The following is a 21844-nucleotide window of genomic DNA, read 5'->3' on the forward strand; positions in this document are numbered from 1 at the left end:
AACCATCCATGTCCAGTGTTTTTAAGTCAGACTGTATCAGTTCATGCCTTTAGCTTTTGTTCTTTTTCAGTCCTTTGGCAATATATTACATAAAAGGAACCTGGTGTGTGGGATTTCCAGGCTTCAGATCTTCTGGACAAATTCACTTGCAAAGATGAGGTATACAATCTGTTGAGGAATGAGGCTCAATATAAAGTCAATATAAAGTCTTAGTTCAGGCTAAGAAAGTTTAGGCTTTTAATTCTTTCCTTATGTCACTTTTGTTTGCTCTAATGCTGAGCTAAAACCTGTGACTCTTATGCTTCTCATGGCCAGTCATGGCTTTTCCTCATCTGCTGTTGAAAGACAGTTTTCATACCGATTGCTTTTGCCTCAGCTTTGCTCCACAGCTAGTAGAAATGTTTGAAGGTAAGCTGAAAATTGAGCTAAAGGAGGAAACAAAGTATATTATTCATGTCAAAGGTGGGCAACACTGTGAGTGGCTCAAGGTGATAGGAAAGCCTGCATTTGATTTTCTGTAAATAACTTTTTTTGGTCTATTTTAAAAAAAAGCAGTGGTTGAATCTACCTTTAAAACCTGTCGTCTCAAGCATTGTTCTGCAATTTGGTTAGCAGTCAAAGCCACTAGCCTTGCTATCAATGAGAAATCTAGGTCTAAACAGGCAGAAGGATTGGTAGGTGTGTGAAAGATGACTGATTAGGCTTTAGGCTTAAGAAGGACCTTGAATACCACTTGGAAAGATTTACTAAAAATTATTAAATGAGTTCAGCTGAGCTGTTTCACAGATTCTGTTCCTTTCCTGCAGAAGTCCCAGGAACTTTTCTCTCTGCTGGCAGCAACAGTTGCTAGGATAACCGGAGGTTTTTTTTTTTTTTTTTTTTTTTTTTTTTTTTTAAGTCATCCTGGTTTTATGCAACATCCTAAGGTGTATGTAGTCAGAGTAAGGCTAGATGCTTATTAACACCAGGAGTTAGATGATAAATACATTTGAACGAACATTTTGAAGAATGGAGGTTCAATGCAGTACTTCCATTTTGAGTGTAATAAAACATTTCTTTATGTTCATGGTATGTTGAAAACATGTCCCTTTTTAACCTTTAGTATCAAGAAATTCACTGACGTGGAGTAAGTGAAATGAATTGGATCTCAAATATCCGTATAGCAATCCAATCACGAACCCTCTTGTGTTCTTGTTATAAATTATCTTGAATATGCTATATGGTAAAGAACATGCGGTACAAAACCCTTGGTAAAAATGAGAGTTTAAAAATAATGTAGATAATTTTAATCATTAAATTGGTAAACTGCTGTTATATGACTTGTCTTCTAGCAGGCAAAAGATAACCATACGATGTCTGCTTTAATTTTCTGAATGATTTTTCTTTCCATTAGTCTTATAAGCATTGCTAATGATTAAATACTTTAAAATTCTTGAGTTGCTTGTTTCCAGACAGTTTATTACTGTAAGGAATGATTCATCTTGCAGCATAATCTTACTATTTCTTTTACCCTGTGGCAGTGAGGCTTCTCTGATTGTGTAGTGAGTAGACGTAGGTAACAAAACCCAGAAACTTTTTAATAGAGAACTGTTCATTTTTTTTGACGAATTAATTTTAGCTCCCTGAATTATCTTTCTGTGGGTTAGATGAATACCTGCCCTGATGTAGCACATAGGGTCAAGCTGTGAGATTTCAGGAAGAAGGGCCTAGAAGGAGCATCACGTAAGACTGGCATAAGCTGTCGTGGAACTGCATGTTATCCTCTTGAAGATGCGACCGTTCCCTAAGACATGCAGTCAACTCCTCTGGCGTTCAAATAGTAAGAGGAGCTACCACCTAGGCATGGTTTTATACCCTTCACTTTGTGAAGAGGCTAAGTGAATTCTCCTATCCAAAATGGATATGGAATATTTTTACATGGCCACCCGAATTAAAACTGATGTTTTTTAGCAATATGTAACTAATATGTAGCTGGAACTTAATCCCCTCAAGGTGCACTTGCAAAGTCCCCTGCACTTGTAAAGCTGTGATGTGTTTTAGTGTACACACGCTGCCTTAATAGTTCACAGAATCACAGAATTTCTAGGTTGGAAGAGACCTCAAGATCATCGAGTCCAACCTCTGACCTAACACTAACCAGTCCTCCACTAACCCATATCCCTAAGCTCTACATCTCAACGTCTGTTAAAGACCTCCAGGGATGGTGACTCCACCACTTCCCTGGGCAGCCCATCCCAATGCCTAACAACCCTTTCAGTAAAGAAGTTCTTCCTAACATCTAACCTAAAACTCCCCTGGTGCAACTTTAGCCCATTCCCCCTTGTCCTGTCACCAGGCACGTGGGAGAACAGACCAACCCTCACCTCACTACAGCCTCCTTTAAGGTATCTGTAAAGAGCAATAAGGTCGCCCCTGAGCCTCCTCTTCTCCAGGCTGAACAAGCCCAGCTCCCTCAGCCGCTCCTCGTAGGACTTGTTCTCCAGGCCCCTCACCAGCTTCGTTGCCCTTCTCTGGACCTGCTCAAGCACCTCCATGTCCTTCTTGTAGCGAGGGGCCCAAAACTGAACACAGTACTCGAGGTGCGGCCTCACCAGAGCCGAGTACAGGGGGACGATCACCTCCCTAGCCCTGCTGGTCACAGTGTTTCTGATACAAGCCAGGATGCCGTTGGCCTTCTTGGCCACCTGAGCACACTGCTGGCTCATATTCAGCCGACTGTCCACCATCACTCCCAGGTCCTTCTCTGCCTGGCAGCTCTCCAACCACTCATCTCCCAGCCTGTAGCTCTGCTTGGGGTTATTGCGCCCCAGGTGCAGGACCCGGCACTTGGCCTTGTTGAACTTCATGCAGTTGACCTCAGCCCATCAGTGCAGCCTATCCAGATCCTCCTGCAGAGCCTTCCTACCCTCGAGCAGATCGACACACGCGCATAGCTTGGTGTCATCTGCAGACTTACTGAGGGTGCACTCAATGCCCTCGTCCAGATCATTGATGAAGATATTAAAGAGGACCGGCCCCAGCACCGAGCCCTGGGGGACGCCACTAGTGACTGGCCTCCAACTGGACTTGACTCCATTTACCACGACTCTTTGGGCCCGGCTATCCAGCCAGTTTCTAACCCAACGAAGCGTGCACCAGTCCAAGCCAAGAGCAGCCAGTTTCTTGAGGAGAATGCTGTGGGAGACGGTGTCAAAAGCCTTGCTGAAGGCAAGGTAGACCACATCCACAGCTTTTCCCTCATCCACCAAGCGCGTCACTTTGTCATAGAAGGAGGTCAGGTTCTGTTCTTAAAAAAAAAAAAAAAAATAAAGAAAGAAAGAAAAAAAGAAAAAAAACCGTTGATTTTATATGATTTTATTTAATATATTATGGAGACATAAAATTGCGATTAAGACCGTGTTTGTCGTTTCGAGTTCGGGAAGGGGCCTGTAAGCTCAGCCAACAGCTCTGCTGCCCCCTTAGCTGCATGCTCAGGAGCGGTGAGCCACGAGGTGGCGCCTGCACCCTGCTCAGCGCGCACTTCTCTCCCGGTGCTGCCTGCTCCTGGGCTCCTGAACCTGCTTCGTTAGTAAATCCTGATGGGGAAGAATGCTTAAGAAGATGGTCGCTTATTTTTAAATGATAGTCTTTAATGCCTTTTACTGACTTACATAAAATTATTTGAATATAGTATTCACTGCTGCTTTTAAATCCAGTATCATGTTTATTTGTTTGTCATTGGATTTTCTTATTCCATTTTAGTGGAATTTTTAATTGCTTTAAATTTAAATAATTGCTAGTGTAAATAACTATTTGTAATAATAATTATTATTACTATTATTAATCAAAAATAATGTTGTAAGTAAGTTTTAATTTAAATAATTGCTTGTGTTGGACAAAAAAAAAAAAAAAAAAAAAAAGGCTAAAAAATAATTGCCTGTATATATGTGCTTCATTTGGTTCAGTTCTTTTTTTCTTTTCTCCCTTCCCAGGAGGGCAGGGAGGGAATAAACCATAGATCTGCAACACATTTTAATGCAGGCATAACTGTATCCATTTTTTGTTGAGTACTCATACTTTTGTAAAAAAAAATCACTCATCCTGGTATTGACATATTTATACCTATAAATAATTCCTGTGTAGAGCAGCCTAGAGAGTGAATGAAACCTTGTTTGATCACAGATCAGTCACTGTGGCAAGGCAAGTGTTGTAGCTACTGTTCCTCATTCATCAGTCTCTGCACTAATTACCTTCAGGTCCAAAGTCTGTGGTACACAAACAAGTTACTGTAGTAGGAAAAATTACCATGGGTCAGTTGATGACAGTAAACTGTGCGCATGCTTCTGCCTGGCAGTTTCTGCCTAAGGAAAATCACAACAGCCTCTCTTTGAATGAAAGACAGGGATTTTATTTTTTATTTTTTATTCTTGTATTTCAATGTAGACATTTGCAGAGAAGCAGTTACTGCCATGAAGTTGACCATCAAGAACTATTTACTTTATAATATATTTGGTGTGTGTGAAAGGGCTACATTGGGCCATACTTAAAAAAAACAAAAAAACAAAAAAAAAAACAACCAACCAAACAAAAAACCAAAACCTTCCTCTACCAGATCTTGTATGATATGACACTGCTATTAAACCATTTTGCTGATAAAATCCAGCCTCATTAGATGACTTTGTATCTGCAAGAGATATCCACCTGTAGCAATTACAAGATACAGACTTGTTCTAATCTGTAATAATTCGGAAATTTTAAATTATTTAAATATCAATTTTAACTAAAATATTATCTGATTTTTATATGTAAACCATTTCATGGTAACTGAGGAATATTTTTATGTTAAATGTAACAGAACTGAGAGATGGAGATGTGTGAGAAGTTTCTCAGAGATGGAACTTGGAAGACTAACTCTGCAAATAGAAGCTAGGAGCTTGTAGCTGCCAGGGTTATTGGATCAGTGGTGTTTTTATTGGTGCCTGAGTGTTGGCTGAGAGAATTCTCTTGTTTGGGAAAGTAGATTTGGTTTGGACAAGACAAAAACCGGACTTTACTAGCTTACATCAGATTTGTACGTATACCTTTAGCAATAAAAGGAAATATTTGGCAATAAGCCCTTGTAGTGTAAGCTGGTCTTCTGAGAAATTTCCATGCTGAACAAGATAGTATGGAAAAAAGTCATTGTATGGCTCATTTAAAAACAATCCAAAACACAAAACCAACACTAATTAATTTCTCCTCTATTATTAAAACATGTTTTATAACTCTCCCTTATTACCTTTCTTAAAGCATTGTTATTTATTAAATTACCATATTTGATGTCCTTGGAAGATAGTAAATCTTTAAGTGCTTTGAACAGAACATGTAGGAACAACCAACTCCAAAGTTTGTAATGCTTTCTTCTTTGTAACCAGAAATGGACAGAGTTACATGAGGCCTTGACCATGAAAGATGTAGAGGACACAATACACAGTTTTCACCCCTCATAACTTAGTCCTAAGAGTGCAAAAAAAATCACTGAATTAAAACATATGTCTTCAGAGTGGATGTTTCAGATTCTTCTTTGGCTTCACAAACCATTGACTTAATAGCCTCTGAAGGACCATGGAGCCTGTTAGTAATAAGTATTTAAGAAAACTTACCTATAGCAAGCACTGGGGCAGGCATACTATACTTTGCTGCTTATTTCACCAGACTGAAGATGGCTAAATGTAATCTTACATTCAGGAGAGCTACCTAAAACAAGGGTCTTTTGTTTGGTTGCTTTTGGTTTTGTTTTCATTCTCAGTATGATTAAAACTGCCAGATAAGATGAACTGGCATTGAACTAGGTACAGAAGTTCACAGATTTAGTCTTCTCCTACCTAAAGATGTTCTTTAGCATGTTTTTAATGTGGGAGGGGAAAAAAAAGTGATAAAAACACCAGGCTACATTTATGCCTTTGGTCAGTAGAGATGAATTGCTGTTGCTGCAGCTGTCAGGAAAGGATAGAAGCAGTAATGGTTTTCATTACCAAAACCTGTGGTCAGGGGAAGAAGGGTGAGTTGCAATCTTCTAAGAATCTGAGACCAATTGATTGAAAAATTTCCATATTTTGTTCTTCAGTCCAAGTCAAATCCAGAAAACAACTAAGTAACTAAAACATGCAGCCCAAGTGCTCTAGCATTGATCTAATATTTAAGAAAGTCTTTTGGTTTGTATGCTGATTAAGGTGAACATGACTGCTCTGTGTGGATCTGTACAAATACATGGCTGCAGAATACCAGATTCTTCAGTAAGTTGTGGCACTGTTGTTACATCTAGTACAGCAATAGTGATTTATACTACAAAATAATTTTAATCAGTGTCCACTTGTATTAACAAACAAATTTGCAATGAGAAGTGGATTATTTTGACCTTTTTTTAATCCCAATTCCAAGGTGTCAAATGTGTTCTGCTTTCCAGTAGAAACATATTCCTTATGTGTTCTGTGTCTCCTACTATACTAATTTCTTGCACTAGGACAGCTACAGAGTTCTGTCAGATACACATATGTGAAGCTATTATAACGTATTCATGCATAGTCTAGTTTATGGTTTGTCTATATTGAGATCTAGAGTAAGCTGAACAGTTGTTGTTGTTGTTGTTTGTTTGTTTTTTATGGCTTTGGATCAAAAAGCAAACTTAATCTGTATCAATAGAATAAACAGATTTTTTCCTTATAGGAAAAACAAAACAAAACAAAAACAGTTTATGAAGCATGGCCAAGTCTGAACTCAAGGCCATCTGAATCTTCATTGCCTTGCACTTACTTCATGCTGTGCAAGTAGAACATTACAGAGGGCTAAACTATTCTACTAAAATATGTCCTGCAATTCCTTTGAGTTAACTTGTTCCATTCAAAAATTTAAGTCAGTTATAAGATCACTCACTGATACATATTACCTTCTTGTAATTCTGCAGTGCCCCTGTGGAATTTCATAGTGCAGGGATGTTTCAGTATAACACAAGCTAATCAAGGTGAGTTGGGGGGAAGATGATGTCACTGCAGCAGGTTGTAAGCCTGCTGCTGTAATCGGGTGTTGTATCTGCAGTTCCAAACTGGGACAGGGACTGGAGCTGTCCAGACATTCTTTGGGGACCACACTGGATCCTGTGGCCTGGTGACCAACAGTTAATTTATTCCTACCATTGTGATTTGGTTGCAGTTAACACTCATTTTTCATGGCTGCGGAATGACTATGCAGTTATGGCAGTGGAAACTTTGGTTCTGCTTCCCATTTCAAATGGCACAAGTTCTCTGAAACAGAAATAGTTCAATTATGATCATAAAAAGCCCTTCTCTGGAAAACACTTATTTTCCTTTAGTGACTTTTGATGTGCTAACATTTTAACTAAGTGTTCATGTTTGCTGTGTATTCAGTTTATGCCATCAAGGAAAGCAATTTGCTGTAATGCTACTCAAGGCACCCATTAGTAGCAAACAGCAATCTGTGTTTTTAGAGAAGCAAGGCTGTTTTTTCAGAAAGGGAGTCATTCAATTCTGCCTTAATCCCCTACCCAGTAAAGCTTATCTTCCAGGTGTTATTCCTGACTGGTTTACTGATATTGGCTTCTCAAAAATGTTTAGCAAAGGGGAGTCAAATTTAGAGCAAGTTGCTGGTAATATATTTAGAAAAATACAGCATGGTATATATCTACATAAATGTCAGATCTCAAATATTTTTTTTTGGACAGAAAAAAATATAGCACAACAGAAAAAACAAAAACAAACAACCACATACAAAACATGCTAATATTTTCTGTTGTGTGCTTTGAGCATCTTAGTGTAAAGAGAAACGTTTGGCTTAAAAACCTTGCTCCTAAAATCTCCATGAAGTTTATTGCAGTCTCCCTGTTCAATCTTTGAAGCAGATACCATTGACAGTGAATGGTAATGCACATTTTCCTGACATTGATACTTTTAACTCCAAATGCATTAAATCCTGCAGCTTCAGAGTCTCTATAGTCTATATTATCAGTAGATGTGCATGACCTGATTTCAGGACCTGATCTGATTTCAGGATCTGATCTGACTGAATGGAATGGATGACTCCACAGAAGTGCTCTGACTCAAGTAGAACTGCTGGTGAAATGACACTCCAATCTACAGTTTGATGCCTGTATAATTATGCATAATAATGAAATGTAGATAGGAAAAGCACACAGAAAATATAAAATTAGATTTTATATACAAGAGTATACACTTGGCTCAGTTGTCACACCAACTGAATTTTACAAAGACTACCTGCTTTTGTGACTAAAGCTCAATAGACTTTCTCTGATCAAGCTAGAATATGTTGTAAGTGGAGTAAAAATATTTTTCAATCAGTTTGTTGAAAAGTTGTATTTAGGTATTCAGTTGGGTTTTAGAACAACAGCGTTGGAAGGTGTCTTGGAAGAACACCGCTTCAGTCTGGTCACGCTGCAAATTTAAGCAATCTTTAGCTTTAGGGTACCTCCAGAAAAAAACATACTTATTCTTCAGTTGTTACAGTTCTTTTTCCCTGCACGTGTGGAAAGAGATGAGCAAATTTTGAAAAACAAAAACAAAAAACAACTGATCAGATACACCAAATTATTTCTTCTAATCTTCACCATCTGCATAACATGTATAATCAGCAAGCTGAAATTAAAATATCTGCAACCTCTGCCCTTCCAATCAATCAGGAATTAAACCTGAAAAGAATGTGCTCTAGTGGAAAAAAATCTTTAGAATAAATCTGAATGCTTCCATCCTTTCTATTTATTTTTTCCCACTAAAGCAAAATATGCATGCCTGGTTAAAAAGAACACAAACAAATGTAATTAAACTTTTTTTTTTTTTTTTGTTAAATTCTATTTGTCTTTGTCAGATGTTAAAGTAATGCTGATTTAGAAACCTCAGACTTTTCGACAGATGGCAGTGGAATAGATATATTTCACATGCAGCAAATCAGCAGAGTGGGTAGTTTATTCATGGAAAACTTGAAAACCATTCTGTGCACATGCTACCTACGTGAACTTTCAGAACTTAACAGAAAGATAGCATCTTACAGAGCAAACACAGAGCATTACTGGTGGGAGCACTTATAACATTATCCTACAACAGTACTGTCTTCTTTTAACCAGTTGGCTTTGAGGGAGCAAAATTGGCTCGATGCAGAGAATTTTTAGAAATCTCATCATAAACATTTCCTACACACACCTGTTTCATTGTCATTTGAAGAGTCCAGTGACAAGCAATGGTATTGACTCTTTGTCAGTACAGTACTCACTAGCAAGTGCTTTTGTTATAATACAGGCTTTTCTGCTCTCTGGATCAGAAGGCCCCTGGTAAATTCCCTTTCTGTTAGCTACATTTGAGTAATATTCACTATGAGGAGAAGAATCAATGCAAATGGTAATCCTTCAAAGCAGCTGAGACGGTACTGCATGCCAGAGGGCTGAAAAAATGTGAATGAGCATTCTGTGATTTACCAGCGAGGTCTGTTCTTTCAGTGCAAGTATTTAATCTGCTGACAAGGAGATAAGGGACTTTGTACAGCTTAGAGACCAACCTAACATCACAAATAAGATGCAATTGAGTGTACCTTCGGAAGTAACTATAATGCAACATAATGAATATTTCCTCTGTCTACTGTTTCCTCTAGTTCTGTGTGTACATTTATAAAGAATGCTGCAAGGTCTTACATATCAGTATGTGCAGGAAGAAAATTTAGTTTTGGAGCATAAACAACCTTTAACATTTCCCCCCCCCCCCCCCCCGTTAAAAAGTCTAGAATTTTTGTTTTCTAAGTTTGCGAAAGAATAAGGTCAGATGTAGTTTTCTCCCTAATCAAAGTCTACTCAAGTGCCCAGTTGCCTACTTCATTTACTTCCCATCCATATCCACTAGACAGAACTTGTAAATGCCATAACAAATGAAGAATGCTCATTTTCCATCTTCAAACTAAACATTTCTATATTTATGACAATTCTTCCTAATATACGAGAACTTTTCCTTTGTTTTGTGATTTGCATGAAGTTACGAAACCCTACACTGTGCGGTCTTTCTCCTGGTGAGAACCAAATGTGAGTAATATCACTGATTACATCATGCACGTTTTTTTTGGTGGTAATTACTTAGTTGTGGTAACATTTTGAATGCTTAACTAACTGTGGTCCTCCTAAGCCTAGTAACTAGTAGAGACTTAGAAGCAGGAATTAAGTCTATTTCTATCAGAAAGTCCAGGTTAGGGCTAAAAGAGAAAAAAAAAAAAAAGGAATTTACTAACTCCAAGTGCAGCTTCTGCACTGTAAGCTACCATTAGAGCAATGCTCAACAAAAGTTTGATACCAGGTTGGTATCCAATTTATTTCAGAAGCAAGGTCTAGTTCATAAAAATGTCTCTACATATGTATTTACACATATGCACGTGGCCATGTAAGTATTAGTGAGGTATTAATCAGCTTTGGACTTTGCAAATGATTGATACAGTTGGAAAAAACAGATGAGCTTGGGGCAGATGAATCCTTCTTCAGTTCTGTGTATCGTGCATGCACATTTTATTGAATAATTTCAGTTTCCATCTACTGAAGTAGTTCTCACCAACCATGGTTAACTTAAACTTGCCTATAGCAAACAGCATGAAGTCTTTTGAAAAAACAAAACAAAACAAAACAAAACAAAACAAAAAAAAAAAACTGAAGAGAGTTGCATGGAAATGGCTTTTCTTTTTAGTCTTTAAAAGCTAGCTACAAGGTGAAGACTGCAGTATGCTGGGTACTCCTCATGCAGTCTGTGTAAACTCTGCAGTTTTCCTCTGACAGCCATATGTACAGCTTAGTATTAACTTCATGGAGTAACTCTTGAAAAGAGAGTGTGCTTCAAACAGCCGACTTCTTCACTGGGATTATTAGTAGGATGCCAGTTCTAACTGGAGGTCAGCAACGTGTCAATGATTTGTTAGGACCAGATCATGTTTTGTGTTGACCATGAGACATTTATGAGGTCTAGCAGCTATAGATCTGGGCCAAATTGATATGAATAACCATTATGTGGAAGGCTGTGTGTCTTGTTCAGTGCATCATCCTGTTGCCTGAAACTGTGGACTTAGAGATCCAGGACTAAATTAAATAAAAACAGTCCAATGAATGCCCAATTTTACTCAATTATCCAAATATATTGTGATGTTACAGCACGGTGGAGAGATATACCGTAGTTGAGATCATTGTGACTGTTAATTTTCAGCCTTGTTGCCAAAGGATGTTCTTCTGGAAAGAATCACAGGGATTGTAGAAAAGCATTGTTTGAAAGACAATTTTATTTAACTCCAGACTGATAAACAAAGAAAAAAGAAAAAGAAAAACAAAAAAGAAAAAAAAAAGTTTATAACTGTTTGATGTTATTTCCATAAAAAGTGCTTCTCTCCATAAATGTGCACAAAAATGCATTCAAACAGCAGTGTCAAAGAATTATTGCAAATCTGGTTTGTTTGCATGTTTTTTAAACAAAACTTAACAGCACAATAGTGTGATGAAGATCTTTGTTGTTTCCTGGTCAGTTTTATTTTTTCCTCTTAAATATCTGATGGCAAACCTGGTCTTCACATGTCAATTCCTGTAGTATTAAAAAAATTGTTAAGAACATAGTGGTACAAGTTGCATACCCAGCAGCTCTCCCCAGAAATTACTACAACTATGCCACTGCATTACAAAGATATGCTTATGAAGAAGCGAACACAAGGAAAGAACAGTGAATTATATGTGACCAATCAGCAGGCATGCACCACATGTTGCAGTAATCAGATTTTGACATGTGAATTGAGCTCTACAAAAAAGAACTTGAAAAATGCATAAAAATTACTCTTTAATGCAAGGTTTTTTCATGTTCAATTATTAAAACAACATACTGTAATAGTTTATATTTCACGTTACTTCATAATTCATGAGAAGTACTGAAACAGGGAAATTTAAACTAAACAAACAGAAAAAAATAGGATGCTTCAAAAGGATGGGGACATTTGCTTCAGAGATATGCCCAGCTGTATTTCAGTGGCTAGATCAATACAGGATTTTTGCCCGGTACTGCAGCTGATCTCTTGAAGTGTGGCACACAGTGCACACACCTGCACATTGCAATGCACTCAGCTGTGTTAGCCTTCTGACTGTGCCAGATACGACTCGGAGGTGAACTGAAGCTGGCCTTTTATCCAGCCCTGACCTGCCATGGAGTTTCTGAAGACTCCTGTGAGAATCTGCTTGGTGTCTCTGCTTCCCCCAGTCTTAGGCTGAATGCTGGAGCCAGCATGTAGCATCTGTGTTAGGTCAGCTTTTGAATATGTGAATATGTATTGAAATAGGGTTGAAAAAGTGCTCTGGACAGTTGACTTTCAGTTAGGTGACAGATGGTTTTTATAATTCATTGCCTCGACCTTTCAAGCATACAGACTTCAGGCAATGTGTCTAGCCGTACCAACTACCTGCAGCGTAAACTTGTTAAGGCGTAGGTATCTAGATGCATATAATGAGACAGAAATTAATACATTATTTTCCATAATCTTTCTGCATCCACCTACTGCACCATCCAACATTGTATTGTCCATTTCTTGATTGTTCTCCCAAGAAACTCTGGAATCATATTCATTACATACTCTGTTATTTTGAATTTTTTTCCATGCTCCAGTGAGTGCTCATTTCCTGTATGGCCCTTCTGGCCTCTCTGGGCCTCACTGTGATTGTCTTTTGGGCCCCAGTTTACCATCTCTGATGTCTGAATGTTTTATCTTTTTATTGTACTAACACCTAACACGAGATAATTGCAATGTAGGTTGCTTGCAGGATCCTCTTGAGTATCCAGAGAGTGATTTCTGATCTGGATCACTGCATAGTTCCTGCATAGTACTTTAATTCTTTCAGGACAAAAGTAACATTTTTCTTGCAATCTTTTCCCTATAGTTTTTTTTTTTCTTTTCCTTTTTTTTTTTTTTTTTTTTTCCTTTTCTACCAGTGATTAAAAGAGAATGAGAAGACGTTAGAGGTGCAATGTAACAAGAAGGGTTAATAGCCAGAGGGCAGCGGACTGGAGCAAAAAAGGCACTGCGGGATTTTGTCTTAATTGGGAGCAGTTGGAAAGAAATTGAGCATTCCTGAGATGTAGCAGAGGGGGGATTTCCTTAGAGTTCAGAGATCAGAGCTGTCTAAATAAAGACCTTTCTAACTAGAATAAGTAACAAAACCTTTGAAATGGAAGAAATGTACTTTCTTGCAGTCTGTTATGCACTATGTGTCTGTATATCAGCCCTTACCAGATGCAACTGGTCTCCTTCAATCCAGTGCTTCCAGCCTCGGTTTTTCTTATCACCTTTCTGAACACATACCAGTTTGTCACCGTCCCAGGTCACTAGTGTCTGCATGAATCAAGTAATTAGCTCAGATATGTTAACAAGAAACTTACAAATACATGAAAATAAGTTCATTCAATCAAACAAGAAGAAGAAACAATTACAGTTTCTTCCTACCATTCCTCATTTTCCTCCTAAGGAAATAGAAATCAACCAGTCATCCAAAACTCTGAATGCTTTCAAGATGACATCACTGTTTTGATGTTGAGCTTTTACAGTATTTTGTAGTGAATTTCCATATATTTCTTCACATACACTAAGGTAGAATTCATATCACCTAGTGAATTGCTGAGCCTTTTTTTTTTAATGAAAAAGAATTTTTTTTTTCTGTTGTTTAAAGTCACTAATAAAAAGATCATAAGGTTTCATGAGTGAAGATCTGCGGGCTTATACCAGATAGTGCTGTGCTAGCACTTCTTCTAGCTCTGCATAAAATAACAAGAGGAAGTATATGTTAATATAGTCTTGTATAATACATTTATTTGCTTTATATCATCTTTCCTGCACTTTCACAAGAGGGCTTTAAACAGAGATATCATGACACAAAGAGAGAAAGAAGCTTTTACAGAGGAATTTTAGTTGAGTCACTGATGCATCAAAGGTGAAGGACAGGGGTCTGGATGTGAGCTCCAGGTGGAACAGTGACAGATGCAGGAGTGACTGTGTGACTTAACCTCCATTCTAACCATGCATGTGGATGGCACAGCACCACTCAGCTTGTGAACATACTCATAAGAGGTCAGAAAGACATAACAGTACTAGTGCTGAGAGATGACAAATAACTAAAACAGGAGGTTGGTATATTTGGAGACTAGTCCACAAGAATCTGGAGAATGTGATTTGCCAAAGTGTACAGATTCATGAGATAGCTGCAGCTTTGTGGGCAACATGAAGTTGAAGGATTAAAACCTACAGTGAATAAAGTTTAAACTACTTCTTGCTCTGCGTTATAGTAGTTATACTTGAATTTCTCCCTTCAAAGAGGTCAACGGTAGCTTCCTCAAATATACTATCCCATACAAAGGTTTATTTGACCTAAAGGATCTTGTTAATGCTAGTGCCATCTTATCAGAACAAATCCCAACTATTGGGAAAATACCCACTGGAAGTTCTGGTATCCAAAAATTCTAGGAGCACTATGAGGTTAATTCATCTTTTGATTATTCCTTTATGGGGGCGTCTTATTTCCTTTATGGGGGATTATTTTCCCTATGGGGGAGTCTTTCTCAAAAACATCTTTTGTGAGAAGAGAGGCTGAGAGATCTGGGAGTGTTCAGCCTTGAGAAGAGATGGCTCAGAGTGGAATCTCATTAATGTGTGTAAATACCTAATTGAAGAGAATGAAGATCAGGGAGCCAGACTATTCTCAGTAGTTCCCACTGACAGGACAAGAGACAACGGACACAAATTAAAAGACATGAAATCCCATCTGAACACAAGAGATTGCTTTTTAACTATGCGGGTGGTCAAACATTGGCAGGGGTTGCACAGGGAATTTCTGGAGTCTCCGTCTGTAGAGGCAGTCAAATCCTGACTGGCCCCAGCACTGAGCTATGTGCCCCAGCTGACCCTGCTGGAGTGGATGGGTTGGACTACACAACCCCGGGAAGTCCCTTCCATCCTTAACCATTCAGTGGTTCTGTGTGATTCAGAGTCTGTCACTAATAAACAGGGTATTGAACACACTGATTCTTGTCCAGGAGAAAGAGGATCATATCTGCAATGAAAAGTTCTCTTTACAGGATGAATTCTCTACTTAGATATGCTACAGTAAATTCAGAGGAACTTCTTTTAAATTGCTCTAGATTTGAACCGTTGTAAATTAGGGAGACATTTAACCATGTATCGTAGGCAAATCCTCATCAGACCAGTTGCAGTCAGTGGAAGTTCAGTTATTAAAAATCTCCAAGAGTATTGGGAGCCTAATTCATATTCTGGTTCAGTGCTGGATGATTTATTTCTCTTATGAGGGAGCTTTCTATTAATAACTAGACAAAACTCATTCCATTTCAGTTAACTTCTTTCATATTCACGGTATTTTTAAGCTACATGGTCTTTAAATTATCTATGCCCTCTTTACATTTAAATGTTGTCTAGCAGTTTTATTACCTTTATCTAACTTCAGTGTGTTTGAGGCATTGTTTTGTTAATAAAATGACCAGAAAATTATTTTAGAGCAGTCCAGAGATTAATGGCATGGTGTGTTTCCTCTTTCCTCCTCCTCTTGTTAGAAACAAATAATATAATTTATTCAGAAAAGAATATTAGGCAAAAGTGATTAAACCAGGTAGGGTAACAATTGTACAAGCTGTGCTTCCTTCCTTCCAAATAATCGGTAATGAAGAGGAAATCAGTAAGTCTGCAAGTGAACTGATTTTGCACAGACAGAGAGAAAATGGCTTTAATAGTGGCAAAGATTTAAGGATTTAAGGAGTGGTGTAACTGATGATTCCTTAGATCCTTAGCAATGCCTTCAACTGATCTAAAGAGATGTGGGGGCAAAGGTTTAAAGCACAAACCCCATCACAGGAGTATGTCCCACCCAGTGCTCACTGGAGAAAGTGATAGAGAAAAAAATAGACATAGAGATATTTGATACTGGAAAATGGGTCTTATTATTTGATGGCTTGCAGTACTGTGACTGAGAAATAATTTGGAAGAAGTCATAGAAGTCATAGGAATTACACTGCACAAAACTGATTTAAGAATGAAAAGCGATCCACAGTGAATAAGCAATGCACTCTGTTAAATCTGTGCCACTCCAGTAAAGGATTGTGTGAGTTCAAACATGAACACGTTCTTTATGCTGCCGCTTTCCTGTGGCAATTGCCAAAGCAAGATGGGCCTTGTTGGCAGTGAGTGTTGATCTGAGCTACTGAGAGTTTGGCAACAAGGTCTGAAACTTTGTTTATTGGGAAGATAATAGTGGTAATGGTGCAGAAGGCAGCCTGGAGAAGAACAGGACAGCTGATTGCTGAGTGGAAGATGTGGTAATTGTCAGAAGAGTTGATAGGGTTAAATTCAGTGAATGATGGCCAAGACAGGCAGGTGGTGCAAGGAGATTTTCAAAACCCTGAAGGGGACAGTCAATGGAAATTTGAGATCTATCACCCTTTCTACCTTCAAAAATCTTGCTTAAGTATTTTAGGTGTGAGAACAGAAATTAAACAGAAGCATGGAGCTGAATTCAGTAAGCGAATTTAACCAACAATCATATCTATTCTCCTTACTGAGTTCCCTGACATGGACTGGTTTGAAAGCCTCACAAGATTTACTAGCTGATTCTGCTGTAGCAGATAAGGGATGTGCTAACACAAAACATGGTCCTTGATCCAAACATTCCTTGTCCACACAGCTCACTGAGAGGTGTCTGAAGATATGCTCCCCACCCCCCCACCCCCCTGTTTCCTTCAGGAACTCTGAGCTTGGGTTACTCCTCCAGTCCTTGAAAGCTCAAAGTGTGCATTGCGAGGCCTTCTTGCCTGTCACTGCCTGCAGGCCTGCATTTGCACCTGTACCAAGGGTAACATTGGCTCACGTTTTCTTCTTGTCACTTCTCCAAACTAACCCAAATTTAATAGCTGCGTGCACCTGATTTTAAACAATGTCCAACTGTTAAACTGTCCAACTGAGGCTGAGCAGGCTCAGACTACAAGTCCCATATGAACCTAGCCATTCTGAGCTGAACATCTATATTGACACACAGAGTATCCTAAAACCAAAATGATAAATTTAAAATTTCTTTAAGGAAGGTACATAGGTAATAATAAACTGTTTTTGTTACTTTCTAAATTAAGGCATATCATAGAAAAGCTGAAAAAATTCCCCATCAGAAAAATATTTTATTAATGATTGTCCTCATGTATCTGAGTATGCATCCTAATTTGTATTTAATATAAATGCTTGTAGCAGGAAAGAAAACTGTCTCAAAATGCAAATTATTTGTGCTTTATAAAAATCCACTAATGTCTCTAAAGTTTATCTGGCAAATAATTTTATCATTTATTCAGCTGCTTTTTGGAACTGCTAGTGCGGATTGTGGTATTAAGATGAATCAGATACTACATTTATACCTTAACCACTCGGTTATCGAGTCCTTTGGTATGTTCTTCAAACTCCACTCCCACAGTGTAGTTCAGTTCGTAGTTTCTGAGAGTACTGAGTGTTTTTGTTTTAAAGTTGTCTCCATCTTGAATAATCTCCTTTGTTTGTTTCAGATGTTTTGCAACCTTACGAGTTGCAAAATCAATATCTGCCAAAAAAACAGAAAAGAGAGTATCACACAAAATTCCAACATCTGTTACTAAAAATAAAAAAGTCACCAGTCATCATTTACATTTACACGTCATAAAAATGGCACTTTATTTAATGATAAATTAATTTCTCAAATAACCTCTTTACCTGCAATATTTCACAGAGAAAAAGATTTTTTTAAAACAACAACTTGTGTTTGCAAGGCTTTCAGCTTGAAAATCTTCCACCAATTGTGCATTTTCTTATTAAGTGGGTAGCTGTGGGAATATAATGAGCAGAGCTACAACATGCAACCAGCAGTTAATACATGCTGGCTTCTTAAATTATCTGAATCTCAAGATTTTTTGGAAGTGAAATAACAAGATCTACATTTCTTTTTTGGCCTCACTCATGCATGAAGCTGTGGGATGCCAGGAGTGCTATTATCATCCTGTGCCTGAGAGCTTTTCCCTCTTCCAGGCGTGCATTATAAATCAGGTAGCTCTTAGGCATATGAAGATACTGATATGTGTCCTGCAGGGTTACAAATGTTGGTCACTCCCAAAATGAGGCCCTCAGAATAATATTCCTTTTCAGAAAATAAGCATGTTAAAATGGCTATATAATCGATGTCATTTTGGCACGTTACTTTTAAGTGGAACCTATAATCTGTGGAAGTATACAAGAAGTTAATTAATTAATTAAAAAATTGCAGAAGTTTAATAATGAATGAAAGAGAAACAATCACATAACTGATATCTATTATAGTTAAACAGCAGAGACAGAAGTAAATTGTAGATAGATGTTAAAGGAATAATGATTCAAAGTAAAAAATTGAAAAAGTATCAAACTACAGCATTTGGCAATTTGTCTTTAATGTTCTGTCTGCATTTTATGCAGTGCTCATCTCCTTGACATCCTTATTTTGTTCATGATGAAGGCTAACATCATAATGTAAACAACTGCTTGCAACTGAATACATTGAAAGTTATCTAAAGGAGAGTATACAGTACTATCATGACAGTTCGCCCCAGACAATCCACCTATTGCCAGCTGCACTGCCAGCTGCAATAAATATTTCTGAACATCTGGCAATGAATCTTAATAAGGTGCTATATGCAAATGAAATAATCTCACATGTTTCTGCAAGAGATTGAAAAATGGTTGTGGCTTTTTAGCCATCCTTTAGTAGTTTTGCATATGAATTAATCATTGTCAGCTCAGCAACGCCACATACTAATGGAGTCCTTTCTGTTTTGGTAGATTCATTATACTACTTGTGAAGTACTAATCGAGTTGAGTGAGAGCATTGGTTTGAGAAGAATTTTTTAACATGGGGAATAATGTTCTTGTTCAGTATTTATGTTCAAGACTTCTTGGGTATATTTTATCTTCTATGTTGGATTAAAAGTATCTCTGGGTCTGATTTATAACCAGGTAGCATAAAATTTAGGTCTCTCTGAGGAAAAAAAACTGTCTAGACTTCTAAAGAAATGCTATTTCTGACTAATATATTAGTCTTGTAGCTCCTGGAGAAAAATTGGGAGGTTTTATTAAAGCATGGTTTTCATAACTGCATGTTGAACAATACAAGCGATAAAGATGATATATTGTTCTATTATAGTAGATTAAAATACTTTGTAACATGTTTACGACAAAACCAAAGTTTCTGGCTTAAAGGGCAAAACTATTCTTTAATTAAAGTATAGAAATACATATTTATTAATTATAAGGATGGATGAATTTTAAAAAAATGCCTCAGAGTGCTTTGAACCTGAGGATTTTAATACTTAAATATCAACCACATGCAAATTTGGGAGAAACAAAGCAGAAGAATATCTTTTCACCCTTTCCAATTCATTACCTTTCACTGATCACAAGCTAATGAAGAATGTAGTCTGCAAATAACCTATAGTCATATGCATCTTTATTTATTTTTTTAATTTATTTTTATTTTTTAATTTTCCCCCACTAATTTAGTGGCAGTTTGTCACTACTATAACATATAACTCATATATGCATGTATGCACAGAAAATCATGGCATACTAGTGCAAACAACTCCTTCATCCCAACCAGTTGTTGATGTTCTTATTGGGAAAGTAGTTTGAAAATGTCAGAAAATTCAGTGAGTATGTCTCCATTAAAGTGTGCCCAGGGTAGGCAATGAATCAAAGTATTTCCCAGGAAGAATAAATCTATATTGCATTCCTTATTCTAACACATTCTTTCTCCTTTATCTTAGGCTATTGAGTAGGTCAAGTGTTTTAATTCTTGTGAACTGTTACTTGTTTTTTTAAGCAGCCTTCTCAGTATCAGATGTCTGTACTCCAGACTCTGTTGTAGGCTGAATCCATCCATTTTTCTTCCAGTTTCCATTGGGAAATACAAGATCAGAAGGGGATAAAAAATACACATTTTATTTAATGTAATAATTTATTTTATTTTATGTAATAACAAAAAGGCGATAATTTATCCACTGACTGAAATGGTTCTAAGGATGCTGTTAAGATGCATATCTTTACAAGTAACTGTCAAATCCCAGCTCTCTCATATGACATCAATTAGTGTGTATCTTTCTCCTGAGATTCCTGATATTATCTTAACTATTATTATTTGTATATATATTCATATATATATATATATATATATAAATATACCTCTAAGGTGTTTGTGTATAGTACTTACAGACTCTCCTGAAGTCATCAGGCTTTTCTCTGTAAATGTAAAAGCTAAAAACTCAGAATAGGGAAACCCGCCTTTCTTATATGAGCTGAAGCTTTGAGGAAATAATAAATACTTTCAGTAGTTGTTGGTAAGTCCTGAGAGTTTATTTTTATGAGTTTGCATGTATTTCTTCTCTGTCCATCTAAACAGATAAATAAATTAAGACATGGACTTTTTGATGGGACTAAAACTAGTAAAAATTCAGCTAAAGCATCATTTTTTTCATCTCAGTCAAGCATTTTCTGGTATTTATCCCTAAGTCAATCACTAGTGTAGACATTCAGGATTGTTGGATTTAGATATCATTACCTGATTACCTGATGTATTAGACTGTTCTTCCTAACAAATGCATTATCTTAGCTTGTGGAAGATGGCTACACAGTATATTACTGATTTTGAACCACTGAATTGTTTTTATAATCTACATAAGTAGCTGTTTCTGTATCTGAGCAAACAAGTTCTCTAGTAACTTGAATCAAAAACTTTTGGACAAAGCTCAAGGAAGCCACAAATCTGATCTTGACTTTGGACAAAAAGTACAATGTACTTTGACTTGAAAAAACTTTTTTTTATCATTATAACTCTTACAGTGGCATCAGGTACTGTAAAAAGTCAGAACAAGAGGAAGATCAAATGCTCAACAGAAGATATATGTCAATGACCATTAGATAGAAAACAAAGAGACAACAGCTGGGAATAAGAAATGCATAGGCACAACTGGGCCCATGAGGGCTGTCCACTGTAAGCATGAAAATAAAATATCTAAATATAGAGTAATATCTTTGGCTACAAATTTTTCGCATGTTTTATACTTAGATCACTGTAATTGCAAGTACATTTCAATTACTTCATTTGTAATGTGATTGACAGAAACCCTTATGCCACAAGGCACAATACAGAAATAAAATTATTTCCATTAATTTTTAGAAAGATTTTACATATAACAATAACATGTTATCTATATCTCTATATAGTTAATATTTTTTATTTTACCTAAAGCAACCATGTAGCCTTCAAAGTTTTCGTTGGATTCCATTTCCCACGTCCCATTGTAATCTGCAGGCATGGTGGCAAGAGCTTAAAACCAACTTCAGATCAAAAGGTGAATCTGGAAACAGGACCTGTTAGGAGAGTATTTTATAAACCTTCTCATATCTTTTTTTTTTTTTTTTTTTTTAAGCTTTATGGTTTTCTAGATAATACAGTTTAAGGGTCAGAGTGATAACCCTAGAAAACTTCGCCTTCATTAACAAAGTTCAGTTGAACAGCTGGCAGACAAGGATCACTTCTGAAATAAGTAGTAATACAGGATATGATTTTATAGTGACCTTTGTAAAGAACTAGTAGCTATTATGGGATACCTTTGAGATATATTGAACACAGTGGCAAGTTGTACAGCACAGTTAAAGTTCCCAAGGTGAATTCTTTTTTTTCAGTTCCTTTCTAGGTGTGACATTTCCCTGTGAAGAACCAACCTTACAGAACTGACAGACCCAGAACTCCCATTTAAAATTGATGGAAGTC

The 21844-nt window shown here is 37.1% G+C and overlaps 1 protein-coding gene across 1 annotated transcript; it reads right to left on the reverse strand.

Annotated features, from left to right (window-relative positions):
- Nucleotides 1-11265: 11265 nt before the first annotated feature.
- RBP2 (retinol binding protein 2) lies at nt 11266-21472 on the reverse strand. The gene is made up of 4 exons (XM_068692199.1): nt 21314-21472; nt 17436-17614; nt 13267-13368; nt 11266-11579 (listed from the first exon to the last, which is right to left on the reverse strand). Exons 1-4 carry the CDS (start codon nt 21384-21386, stop codon nt 11526-11528), a joined length of 408 nt encoding a protein of 135 aa, XP_068548300.1. The 5' UTR covers nt 21387-21472; the 3' UTR covers nt 11266-11525.
- Between the last annotated feature and the right edge of the window lie 372 nt (nt 21473-21844).

This window comes from Anas acuta, chromosome 9 (assembly GCF_963932015.1).
Source record: "Anas acuta chromosome 9, bAnaAcu1.1, whole genome shotgun sequence".
NCBI lineage: Eukaryota > Metazoa > Chordata > Aves > Anseriformes > Anatidae > Anas > Anas acuta.

Excerpts from the sequence above, each read along its gene's own strand:
- RBP2 (XM_068692199.1), bottom strand. The coding sequence starts at position 21,386 with ATGCCTGCAGATTACAATGGGACGTGGGAAATGGAATCCAACGAAAAC. Across the intron at positions 17,615-21,313 it reads AGGCTACATGGTTGCTTTAG|ATATTGATTTTGCAACTCGT; the intron begins GTAAAATAAAAA and ends TTTTTTTGGCAG. Across the intron at positions 11,580-13,266 it reads AAGGAGACCAGTTGCATCTG|GAATTGACATGTGAAGACCA; the intron begins GTAAGGGCTGAT and ends TTAATACTACAG.